Raw genomic sequence first — 18,665 nt, 5'->3', positions numbered from 1 at the left:
GGTTGAAATGCTCTTTTCAGGGCATTTTTAGCTGAAAATCTACTGACTGCTGTGATATGTAGTGGATCATACTATTTAGAATCGTAGTGCTCAAGTGATACAAGAAGATTCGTCTCTACTATCCTGGACCAGCCATGCTTCTACAATTCAAATGTTAGATTAGAAGCGCAACGAGAAGAGACAGCTACTATCGGTGTATAGGCCTACATACCAACGGCGTAAATCCGTACTGAGGAGTTGGGGGGATGATCAGCGATAGCCACCATCACCATGATTACAAGCCCATAGCCGGACCGGCGCAGCCCGGGGGGGGGGGGGGGGGGGGGGGGGGGGGGGGGGGGGGAGCTTGCCCCCCCCCCCACACACACACACTTTACAGGGATCAAATGTCCCACTCTTTTCCATGCAAAGTGGGAGGGAAGTGGCAGCAAAAATATGAAGACTTTTTATTCTTGATTTTATTTTATTTGTTTGTGTTTTTTGCTTGTCAGCCGACTTCTGGCGGAAAATCAGACCTTAAAAGTATGAAGACTTTTTTGTTGTTGTTTCTCTTGTCTTTTGATGTTCTTTCATCTTGACTGACAGGCGATTTAGACACCCCCCCTTTCAAAAATGTAGCGCAGCCCTGAATAATGCCCTTCGATTATAAAGATTCAATAAAATGCTAATATGAATATCCATTTTTTGTATGTAATAACGTGTAGATATTTTCCTGTAGCTATTAATTGTATTCTTCAATTTTCTTGATTTAAGTCAGTAGAGCAATCATCCCAGGGGCATCGTTCCGTTTTAATGATGGGGGTTAGGGGAGGGACTTGGGGTTTGAATATCTGTGCGAGGGAGCGGAGCGGCCTAGCGGGGAGAGGGTGTGGGAGGGGGGTATCCCCCTCCCATACAAGGAAAATTTGGCATTTTCAGACCTGAAATTCAGCGATCTGGTGCACACTTTTGGTGAAATTTGGGATTTTTTCTTATAAAAAAAAGTAAGAAACTAAATATATCGCTACGGCGACTGATATGCCTCCGCCATAATGCACGGTTCTCCTAATAGGTCTATATTACAATGTCTTGACAATGTGTGATGACAGTTTCACACAATTGGCAAAATACTAAAATGACAGGTTTGCCACAAATGTGCTGAATGTTCACTTTCCTTGAATTAGGTTCAATTGGATGAATGATTAAAATGTCAGAGTGCAGGTATTTGGGGAACTGATGATTTTTACTTGACTTTTGACCATTTTATAAGTTTATGCATTGAGTAATTTTCAAGGTATTGAGAAAAAGTATAATTTCAGTATCAAATGGGAAAATAGCATTATCTAAACCTGGCCTTTGACCTTCGACCTCACAGTTCCAAAGAGAATCAAGGTTAGGTTGAACATGCATAAATATGTAACTTTCATGATGATACCTTGAGTTGCTTTTGAGATATGGAGGAAAAAGTGCAATTCAGCACTTTCACTTGACCTTTGACCTTTTGGCAAGAAACTTCCTACAGAATATATATTGGGTAATACATGCATACATCAAGTAAAAAAAAAACAACAAAAACCTTCAGGCATTGCATAAATATAAGGAAAGTAGTGATATTTTGAGGAGTTGACCTTGACCCCCTGACCTTTGAACCATGACCCCCAACTTCCCTAGATAATCACTGCCCATTGGAACAAGCATATATACTAAGTTCCATGAAGATAACTTGAACCATTTGCGAGATATGGAGAAAAACATGAATTTTCAACCTTTTTTTTTCACAAAATAACCTGTGACCTTTGACCCTGTGACCCTACAGTCCAAACAAAGTATTATCCCCCCAGGATATACCCTCATACTAAGTTTGATGTAAAACCACCACACGGTTGAGATATTGACAAAAACAAAACGGGACGGACGTACGTACGGACATACGGACGGACGTACGGACGACCCGAAAACATAATGCCTCCGGCCACTTCGTTGGCCGAGGCATAAAAAAATATTCATAGATAATTGAATTACTACATCGTGGTATTTAGCTCTTGCTCCATCTGTGCGACATCACTGTGAAGGCCTACTAAATAGTGGGGCCTATCACCGGCGTAGCCAGGATTTGATCTTAGGGGGAGCGGTTAGATGTGAGGGAGCGATGCGAGCGAGGGGGGAGGGTGTGGGAGGGGGGTTTCCCCCTCCCACAGTGAGAACTTTTTGCATATTGATGTTGTAAATGGTGCAATTTGATGCATTTTTTTGCGTGTTTTATCGACTTGAAACAGTCCAACATGTTTACGGTAGCAGTACATTTTATGTAGATTATTATTGAACAATTTTGCTTATAAAATGGTATCATTTAGAGAAACTTCTTGTATTAATTCTTACACTGAAGATCATAAACGTGGTCATGAAATTTGACATTGTACAATCCAAAAACGGCCGTTTGTAGCTATTTTTTTCGCTAAGGAAATTAAGGGGGCGCACCGGGCGCAACTGCTGGCAATTACTGGCAGCAACATCAGGAGAATGACATAACGATTAAATGCAAGCGAGCTTGAAAATTTTGACATTTTACAGTCCAAAAACGGCCGCTTGTAGCTATATTTTTCGCTTTGAAAATTAAGGGGTGGGGGGGGGGGGGCGCACCGGGCGCAACTGCTGGCAATTACCCAGCAGCAACATCAGGAGAATGGCATGATGATTAAATGCGAGCGAGGGAAGCGAGCGAGCTTGAAAATTTTGATATTCTACAGTTCATAAACTGCTGTTTATAGCTGTACTTTTTTCGCTTAGGAAATTAAGGAGGGTGGGGGCGCACCGGGCGCAACTGCTGGCAATCGCTGACAGCAACATCAGGAGAATGACATAACGATTAAATGTAAGCGAGTGAAGCGAGCGAGCTTGAAAATTTTTATATTTTACAGTCCATAAACTGCCGTTTGTAGCTGTACTTTTTTCGCTAGGAAATTAAGGAGGGTGGGGGCGCACCGGGCGCAACTGCTGGCAATTACTGGCAGCAACAAAAATATCTTATAAACACATTTATGATGTAATCTGGGGACTTTTCAATCCCAGAAGTGTATACTATTTTTTTAGGGGGGGGGGGGGGTGAACCCTCTGTTAATTGAAGTAACAGACCTGGTGCACACTTTAGATGAAACATTTTGAAATCTGTCAATCTAAAATGTATTAAGTAAAAATGACTGAACGGGGAGGGTATGGGAGGGGTTAGGCCTATCCCCCTCTTACGCAAGGGAGATTTTGTATTTTAAGAATTGAAATTCAGCCATCTTTGGGTGAAATATTTAGACAGTTTTCTATCAAACAAGGAAAAGTAGAAATTACGCGGTGCGTAATATATGTCCCCGCCGGAAGTAGCATTTAGTAGCAAAATGTACAATATAGGTAAAAAGATGAAGGTCAAAGGTCAAAGAAGTCAAAGGTCAAAATTCTATGTAGAAGTTTTGAAGCCCTCACCTAGTGCCATCACATAAAGCAAACGGAATCGAAATCGGGTTAGAAATGGCGAAGGAGTAGCATTTTGTAGCCAATGTACAATATAGGTAAAAAAATCAAGGTCAAAGGTCAAAGAAGTCAAAGGTCAAAATTCTGTGTAGACGTTTTGAAGCCCTCACCTAGTGCCATCACATAAAGCAAACGGAATCGAAATCGGGTTAGAAATGGCGAAGGAGTAGCATTTGGTAGCAAAATGTAAAATACAGGTCAAAAATCAAGGTCAAAGGTCAAAGAAGTCAAAGGTCAAAATTCTGTGTAGAAGTTTTGAAGCCCTCACCTAGTGCCATCACATAAAGCAAACGGAATCAAAATCGGGTTAGAAATGGCAGACAGACATACAAACAGACATTAGATTATCAGCTTCATCAATTCTGCTTCTTACAATTTACATAGGTGCTGAGCAATTCAGTTGCCAGAGTGTGATGTAATGTGAGTCACAAGGAGTACCGGAGTTTGATGGAACATCATCACCACACATGGACTTAACATGCAGGGTGCTAGGTTACATAACTTTTTTTTTTACCACTTGTCCAGTCGGGCAAGCAGATTTTCAAATTCTTGCAGAACACTTGCCCAAACATGAATTCTACTTGCCCGAAAAGCAAGTCCAATAATAAGAAAATGATAAAGAAAATCACTACTAAGTCAAGGGCTTAATGAAAAACAATCATTTGAATGAACAGCACACATTGATTTGGAGTAACAAACTTGGTTTGATCGAGAGCTCCTTGGCGTTATATTGCATTGGGGTTTCTTCATGTAAGTTGTACACCCATGTAGCCTAAGTGTTGGGAAATTGCTGAAGTGATATTTTAGTGCATTGCATCAAGAAACATTCATTGTCTTTGGACATCTGTATGGTTGATTTTGTGGGTTTATAGGGATGAAAAAGTGAAAAAAGGGTGGCTTCAAACCTTTTTTGCTTGCCCAATTAGGGCAAGCATGTTTTCTCATTAAAAAAACCCTACTTGTCTGACTTTGATTTTCACTTGCTCTTCCTTGTACAATGTTTCACTTCCACACAGACTTACAAGTTCAAAACTTTGTTTATCATACTGCAAAGATTCCTTTTTTTCTCCGGGAGAATGATGGGAGACAGGTGTCACCACAGCACTGTATGATGACAATATATGTTCCATAAACCACTCATCCCTGACTCAGATGAGAATTGTGGGAGACACTCCTCAACCTCTCTTCTCCTTACCCCCTCCCCCCCCCCCCCCTAAACAATATCTCAGCTCAATGTCACCTCCATCATGTGCGGTGACAGCATGCAGTTGTCAGGTGCCATGTTCACTGAAGCGCACCTGCAAATCACAGGCAGACATGTAAATCAGAGTGACATCAACATGCTTGTAACATCTCAAAAATTATTACAAAATGATCCCCACATACCAGTCCCCTTCCCCCCCCCCCCCAAAAAAAAAGTAAAATAAAAATAACTAGATATATCGCTACGGCGACTGATATGCCTCCGCCATAATGCATGGTTCTCCTAATAGGTATATAGTACAATGTCTTGACAATGTGTGATGACAGTTTCACATAATTGGCAAAATATTAAAATGACAGGTTTGCCACAAATGTGCTGAATGTTCACTTTCCTAGAACTAGGTTCAATTGGATGAATGGTTAAAATGTCAGAGTGCAGGTATTTGGGGAACTGATGATTTTTACTTGACTTTTGACCCTTTTATAAGTTTATGCATTGAGTAATCTTCAAGGTACTGAGAAAAAGTATAATTTCAGTATCAAATGGGAAAATAGCATTATCTAAACCTGGCCTTTGACCTTTGACCTCACAGTTCCACAGAGAATCACTGTTAGGTTGAACATGCATAAATATGTAAGTTTCATGATGATACCTTGAGTTACTTTTGAGATATGGAGGAAAAAGTGCAATTCAGCACTTTCACTTGACCTTTGACCTTTGACCTTTTGGCAAGAAACTTCCCACTGAATATATATTGGGTAATACATGCATACATCAAGTTAAAAAACAACAACAAAAACCTTCAGGCATTGCATAAATATAAGGAAAGTAGTGATATTTTGAGGAGTTGACCTTGACCTTTGAACCATGACGCCAACTTCCCTAGATAATCACTGCCCATTGGAACAAGCATATATACTAAGTTCCATGAAGATACCTTGAACAATTTGTGAGATATGGAGAAAAACATGAATTTTCAACCTTTTTTTCACAAAATAACCTGTGACCTTTGACCTTTGACCCCGTGACCATAAAATCCGAACAAAGTATTATCCCCCCAGGATATATCCTCATACCAAGTTTGATGTAAAACCACCACACGGTTCTTGAGATATCAACAAAAACAAAACGGGACGGACGGATGGACGGACGACCCGAAAACATAATGCCTCCGGCCACTTCGTTGGCAGAGGCATAAAAAATAAAAATAAAATAACCATAATCACAAGGAGCTATGATTCCCTAAGTAAAGGTTAACATTTCTAGTTTTCATCTGATTTACAGAAGCCTATGTTAAGAGACAAAAAGTCCTGGATTGTATCAGTATGACAATCAGCAGAGCATGCTGTCCCTATTCACACTTTAAGAATATGGGTTAACCAAAACACAATCATACTTTTCCCCGATGAGGTAGATGACATCCTCTAACGTGTTTCTAACAAATTGCTACCAAATACTTGAGTGATTTGTCAAAGATTAGCCCATGATAACAAACAACATTTTGGGGTTGGAGAGGATATGTAGAGTGCACAGAATTCTGCAACATTTTTAAGATCATACAAGGAAAAGTAGAAATTACGCGGTGCGTAATATATGTCCCCGCCGGAAGTAGCATTTAGTAGCAAAATGTACAATATAGGTAAAAAGATGAAGGTCAAAGGTCAAAGAAGTCAAAGGTCAAAATTCTATGTAGAAGTTTTGAAGCCCTCACCTAGTGCCATCACATAAAGCAAACGGAATCGAAATCGGGTTAGAAATGGCGAAGGAGTAGCATTTTGTAGCCAATGTACAATATAGGTAAAAAAATCAAGGTCAAAGGTCAAAGAAGTCAAAGGTCAAAATTCTGTGTAGACGTTTTGAAGCCCTCACCTAGTGCCATCACATAAAGCAAATGGAATCGAAATCGGGTTAGAAATGGCGAAGGAGTAGCATTTGGTAGCAAAATGTAAAATACAGGTCAAAAATCAAGGTCAAAGGTCAAAGAAGTCAAAGGTCAAAATTCTGTGTAGAAGTTTTGAAGCCCTCACCTAGTGCCATCACATAAAGCAAACGGAATCAAAATCGGGTTAGAAATGGCAGACAGACATACAAACAGACATTAGATTATCAGCTTCATCAATTCTGCTTCTTACAATTTACATAGGTGCTGAGCAATTCAGTTGCCAGAGTGTGATGTAATGTGAGTCACAAGGAGTACCGGAGTTTGATGGAACATCATCACCACACATGGACTTAACATGCAGGGTGCTAGGTTACATAACTTTTTTTTTTACCACTTGTCCAGTCGGGCAAGCAGATTTTCAAATTCTTGCAGAACACTTGCCCAAACATGAATTCTACTTGCCCGAAAAGCAAGTCCAATAATAAGAAAATGATAAAGAAAATCACTACTAAGTCAAGGGCTTAATGAAAAACAATCATTTGAATGAACAGCACACATTGATTTGGAGTAACAAACTTGGTTTGATCGAGAGCTCCTTGGCGTTATATTGCATTGGGGTTTCTTCATGTAAGTTGTACACCCATGTAGCCTAAGTGTTGGGAAATTGCTGAAGTGATATTTTAGTGCATTGCATCAAGAAACATTCATTATCTTTGGACATCTGTATGGTTGATTTTGTGGGTTTATAGGGATGAAAAAGTGAAAAAAGGGTGGCTTCAAACCTTTTTGCTTGCCCAATTAGGGCAAGCATGTTTTCTCATTAAAAAAACCCTACTTGTCTGACTTTGATTTTCACTTGCTCTTCCTTGTACAATGTTTCACTTCCACACAGACTTACAAGTTCAAAACTTTGTTTATCATACTGCAAAGATTCCTTTTTTTTTCTCTGGGAGAATGATGGGAGACAGGTGTCACCACAGCACTGTATGATGACAATATATGTTCCATAAACCACTCATCCCTGACTCAGATGAGAATTGTGGGAGACACTCCTCAACCTCTCTTCTCCTTACCCCCTCCCCCCCCCCCAAACAATATCTCAGCTCAATGTCACCTCCATCATGTGCGGTGACAGCATGCAGTTGTCAGGTGCCATGTTCACTGAAGCACACCTGCAAATCACAGGCAGACATGTAAATCAGAGTGACATCAACATGCTTGTAACATCTCAAAAATTATTACAAAATGATCCCCACATACCAGTCCCCTCCCCCCCCCCCAAAAAAAAAAGTAAAATAAAAATAACTAGATATATCGCTACGGCGACTGATATGCCTCCACCATAATGCATGGTTCTCCTAATAGGTATATAGTACAATGTCTTGACAATGTGTGATGACAGTTTCACATAATTGGCAAAATATTAAAATGACAGGTTTGCCACAAATGTGCTGAATGTTCACTTTCCTAGAACTAGGTTCAATTGGATGAATGGTTAAAATGTCAGAGTGCAGGTATTTGGGGAACTGATGATTTTTACTTGACTTTTGACCCTTTTATAAGTTTATGCATTGAGTAATCTTCAAGGTACTGAGAAAAAGTATAATTTCAGTATCAAATGGGAAAATAGCATTATCTAAACCTGGCCTTTGACCTTTGACCTCACAGTTCCAAAGAGAATCACTGTTAGGTTGAACATGCATAAATATGTAAGTTTCATGATGATACCTTGAGTTACTTTTGAGATATGGAGGAAAAAGTGCAATTCAGCACTTTCACTTGACCTTTGACCTTTTGGCAAGAAACTTCCCACTGAATATATATTGGGTAATACATGCATACATCAAGTTAAAAAACAACAACAAAAACCTTCAGGCATTGCATAAATATAAGGAAAGTAGTGATATTTTGAGGAGTTGACCTTGACCTTTGACCCCCTGACCTTTGAACCATGACGCCAACTTCCCTAGATAATCACTGCCCATTGGAACAAGCATATATACTAAGTTCCATGAAGATACCTTAAACAATTTGTGAGATATGGAGAAAAACATGAATTTTCAACCTTTTTTTCACAAAATAACCTGTGACCTTTGACCTTTGACCCCGTGACCATAAAATCCGAACAAAGTATTATCCCCCCAGGATATATCCTCATACCAAGTTTGATGTAAAACCACCACACGGTTCTTGAGATATCAACAAAAACAAAACGGGACGGACGGATGGACGGACGACCCGAAAACATAATGCCTCCGGCCACTTCGTTGGCAGAGGCATAAAAAATAAAAATAAAATAACCATAATCACAAGGAGCTATGATTCCCTAAGTAAAGGTTAACATTTCTAGTTTTCATCTGATTTACAGAAGCCTATGTTAAGAGACAAAAAGTCCTGGATTGTATCAGTATGACAATCAGCAGAGCATGCTGTCCCTATTCACACTTTAAGAATATGGGTTAACCAAAACACAATCATACTTTTCCCCGATGAGGTAGATGACATCCTCTAACGTGTTTCTAACAAATTGCTACCAAATACTTGAGTGATTTGTCAAAGATTAGCCCATGACAACAAACAACATTTTGGGGTTGGAGACTGAGGATATGTAGAGTGCACAGAATTCTGCAACATTTTTAAGATCATACAAGGAAAAGTAGAAATTACGCGGTGCGTAATATATGTCCCCGCAGGAAGTAGCATTTAGTAGCAAAATGTACAATATAGGTAAAAAGATGAAGGTCAAAGGTCAAAGAAGTCAAAGGTCAAAATTCTATGTAGAAGTTTTGAAGCCCTCACCTAGTGCCATCACATAAAGCAAACGGAATCGAAATCGGGTTAGAAATGGCGAAGGAGTAGCATTTTGTAGCCAATGTACAATATAGGTAAAAAAATCAAGGTCAAAGGTCAAAGAAGTCAAAGGTCAAAATTCTGTGTAGACGTTTTGAAGCCCTCACCTAGTGCCATCACATAAAGCAAACGGAATCGAAATCGGGTTAGAAATGGCGAAGGAGTAGCATTTGATAGCAATATGTAAAATACAGGTCAAAAATCAAGGTCAAAGGTCAAAGAAGTCAAAGGTCAAAATTCTGTGTAGAAGTTTTGAAGCCCTCACCTAGTGCCATCACTTAAAGCAAACGGAATTGGAATCGGGTTACAAATGGCGAAGGAGTAGCATTTTGTAGCAAAATGTACAATATAGGTCAAAAATCAAGGTCAAAGAAGTCAAAGGGCAAAATTCTGTGCAGACGTTTTTAAGCCCTCACCTTGTGCCATCACATAAAGCAAACGGAATCAAAATCGGGTTAGAAATGGCGAAGGAGTAGCATTTTGTAGGCAATGTACAATATAGGTCAAAAATCAAGGTCAAAGGTCAAAGAAGTCAAAGGTCAAAATTCTGTGTACAAGTTTTGAAGCCCTCACCTAGTGCCATCATATAAAGCAAACGGAATCAAAATCGGGTTAGAAATGGCGAAGGAGTAGCATTTTGAAGCAAAATGTACAATATAGGTCAAAGGTCAAGGTCAAAGGTCACAACTGAAATTCTGTATAGAAGTTTCAAAGCTCCCATGTAGTGCTATCATATAAAGCAAACAGAATCAAAATCGGGTTAGAAATGGCGAAGGAGTAGCATTTTGAACATTTTGATCACACACAGACGCACACACGGACGGACGGACGGACACACGGACGGACGGACACACGGACACACACACGTACGGAGCCCGTTTCATAGTCCCCTGCTCGAACTCGTTCGGCGGGGACAAAAAGTATAGAACATTTCCACATCTCGGGAGTTACGAGGGGGAGCAAAATGATCTGTTTGTCCCCAATACTTTTATGGGGGAACCATCCCCCTCCCCCTCCATCGACGCCTCTGCATATGAGGGAGCTTTAATTGTAAGTGAAAGATCCGCTGCACACTCTCTGATAGATATACAAGGAAGTAAAAAGTCAATCTCAAAAGTGTACAAAGTCTATCGAAAGGGACCCAGTAGCGAATCTTTTGCATATTCATGATTGCAATTCAGCGATCCGGTGCATAATTCTGGCGGTACTTATCCAATTTTCCATAAAGAAAGTTCGAGATTTGTCCTCATCTCGGGAATTGCTTGGAGGACAAATGATTTGTCTGCCCCCAACATCTCCGTAGGGGCGGGGCAAATGCCCCTTTGCCCCCCCCGAGATAGATTTAACGCCCCTGATCATCCCTGGGTATGCCCATAGATATATCAGAGTCATCATCGTTTCAGGAATGATGCAGGAAATGGAGGGGGGGGGGGTTCAATTATGGCGGTATAGTTTTTGTTATTGTTTGTTTGTATTCGTACATAATTTGCAGATGGTCCCGAGTTGCTCGCTTCATAGCATGTTTACATGTAAGCCTATGCTATTAGACGTTGTCAACGTCTGGACCATATCTTATGTCGATATTACTTTCTTCGCGAGCAAGCGCTTGAGAAAATTATGTATACATTATCCTACAAGATCCTACACTGTAGCTGAGCCTCATCAGGCTCAGCTACAGTTAAGCATGAAGCTGTTACCAGGGTGTACCGCAGCACTACAACACTAAAAGTAGAACCGGGCTCGGCGATGGGGATTGTTGGTGCTTTAATTCATTGATTGTTGCACTCGTAACTGAAAATAGTTTTTAACTTAAGTCAACAAGAGAAACCCATCTCCTCTTCATGGCCACAGATTATGAAGTGTTTGAGCATACCAAAGAATGTTTGGTCACATGCAGCTTGGCATTCCGCATGACACGAACCCGGCCACGCTCGTCAGGTTGCACTGTCAATTGGGAAAAAAGTAAGCCAAAACACGTCTGAAATTTTCTTCCTTTTTCCTAATTTAACATCAAATAATTTCATGAAACTTGTATTGTGGTCCCTTTTGAAGACTATAATTTCCTAAACGTACTGTAGAAATGGGAACATATCTCATTAAAACTGTTTTAATTTGCCAAAACATAATCCTCCCACTAACATCTTTCATGTGTGATTGGCATGGATAGTGCATACACATTTAACTTGGTCGATGTGAGCCAGCGGTGCTGTTTCCCAATATGACATCTCTGCATATCATCATCATGAATTAGATTGAGAGTCGTTTTCCGATTTTAGCGAGGAAGCACTTTCTGAAACTGCTACTATTTCTTCATAATTACGCATATATAGTGGAAGACAAATGTTTTATACTAGATGTAGAGAGTTTATCTTTCGAAAAATTGAAACAGTTTGAAATCTCATTTGAACTTGCAATCCCTCTTAAAACAGAATGATACTCAATCGTATCCAGCCAGAAGTGGATACAAAGCTGCGGGCCAACCAAAATGGATTCAGGAAGGGCAGGTCCACAATTAGCCAAATCCTAACACTCAGAAGAATTCTAGAAGGAGCCAGAGCTAAGAACCTCTCTGCTGTCATGGTCTTCATTGACTTCAGGAAAGCCTTTGACTCCATCGACAAGGGTATGCTCAAGAGAATCCTTCTGGCCTACGGCATCCCAAAGAAGATTGTTGACCTGATCTTCCTGCTCTATACCAACCCTAGAGCTACAGTCATCACAACTGATGGTAAAACAGAGTACTTCGAGATTTTTGATGGAGTACTTCAAGGCGACACACAGGCTCCCTACCTCTTCATAATTGCAGAAGATTAATGTATGTGCCTAGCATTAGAGCAGAAGCCAGATCTTGGATTTACTTTGACACCAGCGCGGAGCAGGAGAGTAAAGGCCAAGAAAATAAATGACACAGAGTTCGCAGACGACATTGCCCTGTTGACAAACACTGTGCAGGATGCGTGGAGCTCATGAGGGAAGTAGAGGCAGTATCTGCCAGAGTAGGACTAACGATGAATGAACAAAAGTCAAAATATCTGGTCGAGAATATCTATGAGGAAGGGATCACAAGTATGGGCGGGCAGCCAATAGAGCTAGTGAATGACTTCATGTATCTAGGAGCCAAAATCAGAAACTCTGAGGACATAGACATAAGAAAGAGAAAACCATGGGCAGCATGTCACAGCTCAAAAGCTGTCTGGAAATCAGACTTGCAGAAGGACCTTAAAAGGGACTGTACAGTTCTGGTTGAGGTGAGGATTTAGCTTTTAACGTTTTGCGATATATTCAGAAACCACTCTATGAGATGTCAAAGAGCATGCAAGTCTAAGGGGCATCAAAAGTTTATTTGATGAAAATCGGTTTTGAAATGGCTGAGATATCCAAAAATAAGGTGAAACAAAGAGATCCTAATAAAAGGCGTGGCCTGTCGCCTTTTATTGTCTCGCCCACCGGAGGTGAAGACGAGACTAAGGGATCCAAATGGCGTACGTCCGTCGTCCGTCACAAATGTTAAAGTTTACCTGCAAGACTCTCTTATGATGCATAATTTGGCAACTGTTACAGCAATGGCAGCCACACTTGGGTGATAGAAGCACTAGGGGTATCTTCATGTTATGGTGTTGTCAGAGGTCATGTGATGATGTCAAAGGTCATTCTGAGGTCATATATTAAAGGGTATGTGCAAGACTCTCTTTTCTATGTTAAAGTTTACCTGCAAGACTCTCTTTTGACAAATAACTTCACATAAGTTGCTTGGATTACAACCTAACTTGGGTCATAGATGCACTGGGGGTACCTTCATGTTATGGTGCCGTTGGAGGTCACAGGATAAGGTCAAAGGTCATTTTAGGTCATACGTTAAAGTTTACTTGCAAGACTCTCTTATCACATGTAACTCGACACATGTTGCTACAATGGCAATCAAACTTGGGTGATGGATGCACTGGGGGTACCTTCATGTTATGGTGCCGTAAGAGGTCACATGATAAGGTCAATGGTCATTTGAGGTCATACGTTAAAGTTTACTTGCAAGACTCTTATCACACGTAACTCAGCACATGTTGCTACAATGGCAATCAAACTTGGGTGATGGTAGATGTCTCTTGGGAAGTTGAAGGTAACCACGAGGTCAAAGGTTACAGACAGGGGTCAATGAACTTTTAGGGCCCAATGTTAAGTTTTTAGGGCGCATTTCGTTTATGGCTCATAACTTTTGATCCTTTTGTCCGTTTGTGACCAAACTTGGATGAAAGATGTCCCTTGGGGAGGTGAAGGTCGTCACAAGGTCAAAGGTCACAGACAGGGGTCAGCAAACTTTAAGGGCCCAATGTTATGTTTCTAGGGCGCGTTTTGATTGTGGCTCATAACTTTTGATCCCTATGTCCGTTTGTGACCAAACTTGGATGGTAAATGTCCCTTAGGGTGTTGAAGGTCACCACAAGGTCAAAGGTCATAAGCAGGTCAATTAACTTCTGGGAGTTATAAAAAATATTAATTCCTTGTACGCAAATGGGCGAGACACAATTTGGCGATTGCCTTGTTATTATCACTTTTTTGATATCTCAGCCATTTGAAAACCAATTTTCATCAAATAAACGTTGAATCCTTCTTAAAATTACATGCTCTTTCATATTTCATAAGAGGTTTCTCATTATCTCAGTTAGGAATGTTATAAACCTGAATCCCCACCTCAACCAGTACTGTACACTCACTTTAAAGTTTGTCTCTTCACCACAACAATCGAGCTAGCACTTCTCTATGGGTCTGAAACTTGGACTATAACAAACAAGAAGACTCACTAAAATCTTAGATGCCTGTTATACAAGGATGCTCAGGATGGCTCTAAACATCAACCAGTATATAATGAGGATCACTAACTGAGAACTGTATGGGACCTTTCCAAAAGTTAGCTCCAAAGTAGCTCAGGGAGGCCAATGCTCGCTGGACACGCCCATGACACTCTGAGCTGACACTACACTCAGTCTTACTATAAGAACTGCTACATGGGAGAGCGAGACGTGGACGGCCTCGATGCACATATGTAGACACACTCAGAAATGACACTGGTGTGCATGACACAAAGGACATTGCGAGTTTAATGGAGAACAAAGAGCGCTGGAGGGACATCATCCATGGATCTCGGGAATACTACCCGACTTAAGTCAGGTTAGTCAAGTTATACCCTCCCCCCAGGCTCCAAGGGGACACCCCTGGATCTGCCATGAAGATTCTTGAAACTACATTCATCAATGTAGTAACTCATAGTATTGATTTAGCTCTAGCTCTATCATTTTTTGTTCTACAGAAGGAGATTTGTTAAGATTCCACTTTTTTTTTTGGGGGGGGGGGGTGGTTGGGCCCCCTGTTGGCCCCAAGGGGGAGCATGGTGCCCATTTGAAGAAATTATGATCATATATCCCTAGGAATGCAATATCCCAAGTTTAGTGAAAATCCATCGTGGGGTATTTGAGAAGATGAAAATGTAAAAAGCTTACACACGCTGGACGCATGATGGACAATAAATGATCGCAATAGCTAAATAGCAGTAATGAATATTATCATCACTGCCATCAGATCTTTTTTTTTGTGGCAATATTAGAACTATGCAGTTCACACACTCACGCTTATGAAAACAGTCCATGAAGTTCTGCATTTTGTCATCAGCCTCTTCCATGTCCATCTTGTTCAAAGCAAGGATTGCTGGTTTTTGCATGAGCTCAGGCTTGTACAATTCAAGTTCCTAATATGAGAAAAATAATTGGAGCCTTAATAACACCTTGCGTGAAACAAATATTTCACTATTTGTTTCTATTACAGGAATTCATAGAAAGTTGTTTTTTTCTTAAATTTGCCTTGTTTTTATATCAATGTGAGCCCAAAAGAACAGTATGTGATGTCACAAGCACAAGAAATAACAATGACACAGACAATGATACAACATATTTTGACATATCAAGAGCTCTATAAGAACAGGACACTGATCTCTTGCACATATGTACAAATCCTCAGTGCAAAATAAAATGCTGCATTTTAACAAGATGCTGAAATATTCCAATATAAACGATATTGACATTTCTCTGCAGAATCCATAATTTACCATGTTCAGTAGCACCACAGTTTCATATGCACTACGAAAGGCATGCTTGGGTGAAAGGCAGAATCCATGGATATCAACCACAAAGAGGAGAAGTTTGGTGCGCTCTATGTGGCGGAGAAACTTGTGACCCATACCGCTGTTGACATGTGAGCCCTCTATCAACCCAGGAAGGTCTGCTACACTTATCTGAAGGAAAAGAATGCAACAAAAGTTAGGTGTGTGAGTACATGTGTATTGTGTACATATCACCAAAGACACATAAAAGCAAGCTGCCAGTTTCTCATTTGACATACTGCCACGATGCCATGGTATGCTACCAGAGCACACACCTACAACTATCTAACTTATGAGTCTGGAGGAATGTTTATGTACCCATATGTTGCTTCAGTGAAAATACACTATTAATACTATACAGTCAATGCACATTCCCAAATACAGGTGCAAAACTCAGTCTGTAAGTATTGACTTGGTATGCAACAGAATAGTAATTTTAAATAGCTAATCTGAGTAAAGTTTATTGCAAAGTAGATGTAACTTCTTCTTTTTTTCCAGGCTGATAATGCAATTTTATGTATCAGAAGTACTGTATTCAAATTATAATGACTTTGATTATCCTGTTGTTAAGCCTACATCATTTTGGGGAGATACTCCTCCAGTACTCGGTACTTCGATACTGTAGCCTATAGAGAGCACACAAACCATCTACCAATATGACCATTGACCCTACAAAAAACGGAACACTGGGGGATATTACCAATATGAACCTCCATACAAAATTTCAAAGAAATCAGTTAAGGTTTGTGGCCGCTAGAGTGCACACAAGAATGTGACGCAGCGGCGTAACGCTGCTGAATCCAAGGTATCCTCTGGCATACATGCCGGAGTATACAATGAGACCCAAAATATATTATAAAATGGGTAGCGAGAATCCTGCGATCTCATTGGTCAAGAGCTATGTGTTGATTTTGTACTGGCTCACAATCGCGAATCTATCCACTCACGAAATCATCTGGAAGTCCTGATTCCTGGAAATTGAGATTCACTAAATATATCGCATGAACAGTAACCTTTCTAGGGAATCAAGGACACATAAACCTACTGTCCTGATCTTTCTAGGGAACCATGGAAACATACTGTACTATCTTTCCTACTGAACCAAGGACCCATACTTTGTCAATCTTCTTACAGAAACCAAGGATATATAGGCCTACTGAACTAACCTTCCCAGGGAACTCACACATACAGTACTAACAGAAGCAAATGGATATGAGTCCCAAGAAGCAGAGCTTGTGAGTGGGGCCCATTATGAATGGACTTCTCGATCCCAGCTGACCAGCAAAGAGACCCACAACACGTGAACATGTAATTATAAAAAATCATCCAACCACTGTGCAGAGTCCCAAGAATAATCAAATCTCAGGGCCAGCCAGCCGAGATCGAGAAGTACATACATGTACAACAACATGGCAATATACAAAGCTAAAAAATGGCAAGGTTTAATGTGCAGTGCGACCCAATAGAAAAGAAAACATTGATTTATAGATGAGACATCTCCATTGTCTCTCGAGACTGAAGAAAAACCATACCCTCCATCATGAAGATCACCAGTTATTTTCCTCTTCCGTCACATATATTTGTACCAGAAACGAATTTTGAACAACGTAAATCCTCTCCAGTAAAGAACTACAGTTCCTTGGCAAGATGAATCAATGCATGAGTTTCCCTCCTCATGGGACACATCGGATATACATTTATATACACATGTACGAGGGAAAAAAACTGAAACATTGAAGATAAATAACACAAGTCCCCCCCCCCCCCCTTGCTGATAATGATGTTTGAAATGTGCTAGAGCATCAATTGGTCATACACACACACACACACACTGAGTGGTTCATCGGCTCTATACAGAGGAAAATCAATATAAATAGATCCAATATGACAAAATCAGGTAAAAGCAAACTGATTTCATCAGTCCCAATGAAATACACTTCCCAGGACAGTTTTGTATCTTTTTCTTTTTTTTAAAACAACAAGTAATGACAAGTTTTCTGGCACACTAAACATACCAAGCCTCCTCTCACTTGAGCCTTCGCCTCATGTGAGCTAAACAGTCTTTGGCTTAATGTAGAAAACTGCCCCGCCATTTGATATCCCTGCACTGTCATTTGATATCCCTGCCCAGCCCCATTCTCCTCATTCATAATTCTCTCCAAACTCTTCCTCTGTCTTTGTCACTAGAATTCAACATCACATCACTCTCTCATGCACCTTCCTCCTGTATCTCTTCCACCCTTTTTCATTAACTTTGTAAGTCTTAACACTCTAGGTCCTGATCCAACTTACTGAGCTCCACCTCAGCCTCTTTCCTTTAATACTGATTTTGCAAACCACCTCTTTGCATGATTCTAGTTGCTCTCATACGTGAAGTTTTTCATTTGGTTGGTCCTATTATTGCATAAATCTTTTGAGGGCTCTTTCTTCCTTGATATCGCATCCCTCACTTCCTCATTCTACCACCACATTCCTCCTTGATCTCTTTTCCCTTTTTACATACTTCCGAATCATCACATGCCTTTAATACCTCTTCATTAAAAGATTTTCACAAAGCTGGTGCATCAATGCTTACAAGTTCCTTCAATTTTTCTTTTCCTTTAGTTTCCACACCCTCTTCTCTTTACTGTTCCCTTTCTCAAAAAACTTCTTGAATTTCTTATCATCCAAATTAGTGATCATCAACCTATGTTGCAACTCCCCTGATACTTTTTTCACTTCCCTCAGGTACTTTCTTAGTGTTTTCTTTGCCAACCAATGCAAAATCAATCTCTTTTTCATTCTCTCCTGCATAAAATGTAACCTTTCTCTCCTCCATTTTGCAATCAATGCAAACACTGAAATCAACGCTTTCCCAATTGATGGACCATTCTGGTGACCTGGTCTACATAAGTTTATTCTTTGTTTGAACATGAATTCCATAATTATATTTATTGGTTGCACAACCCTAAGCATTAATATGTCTCTTTGAAAACAAATGAAAGGTGCTAACCACCAGAGTGAGAGAAAGAGAGAGAGAAAAAGAAGAAGAAGAAGGAGAAGAAGAAGAAGAAAGGTCATTTGTACAAATGTGCACATGGAAT

At 40.2% G+C, this 18,665-nt stretch overlaps 1 protein-coding gene across 1 annotated transcript in view; it reads right to left on the bottom strand.

Annotated features, from left to right (window-relative positions):
* LOC139737938 (GTP-binding protein 10-like) overlaps positions 1-18,665 on the bottom strand; it is a 103,461-nt gene that overhangs the window by 24,132 nt on the left and 60,664 nt on the right. The window contains exons 7-8 of the mRNA XM_071648602.1: positions 15,529-15,714; positions 15,054-15,171 (exon numbers count right to left, since the gene is read on the bottom strand). Coding sequence (XP_071504703.1) covers positions 15,054-15,171; positions 15,529-15,714 — 304 coding nt within the window. The remainder of the gene's footprint in view (positions 1-15,053; positions 15,172-15,528; positions 15,715-18,665) is intronic.

This window comes from Diadema antillarum, unplaced genomic scaffold (genome assembly GCF_040938485.1).
Source record: "Diadema antillarum isolate AM-2024a unplaced genomic scaffold, OU_Dant_1.0 seq00000716_RagTag, whole genome shotgun sequence".
Taxonomy (NCBI): Eukaryota; Metazoa; Echinodermata; class Echinoidea; order Diadematoida; family Diadematidae; genus Diadema; species Diadema antillarum.
This window is presented reverse-complemented; position numbering and strand designations above follow the sequence as displayed.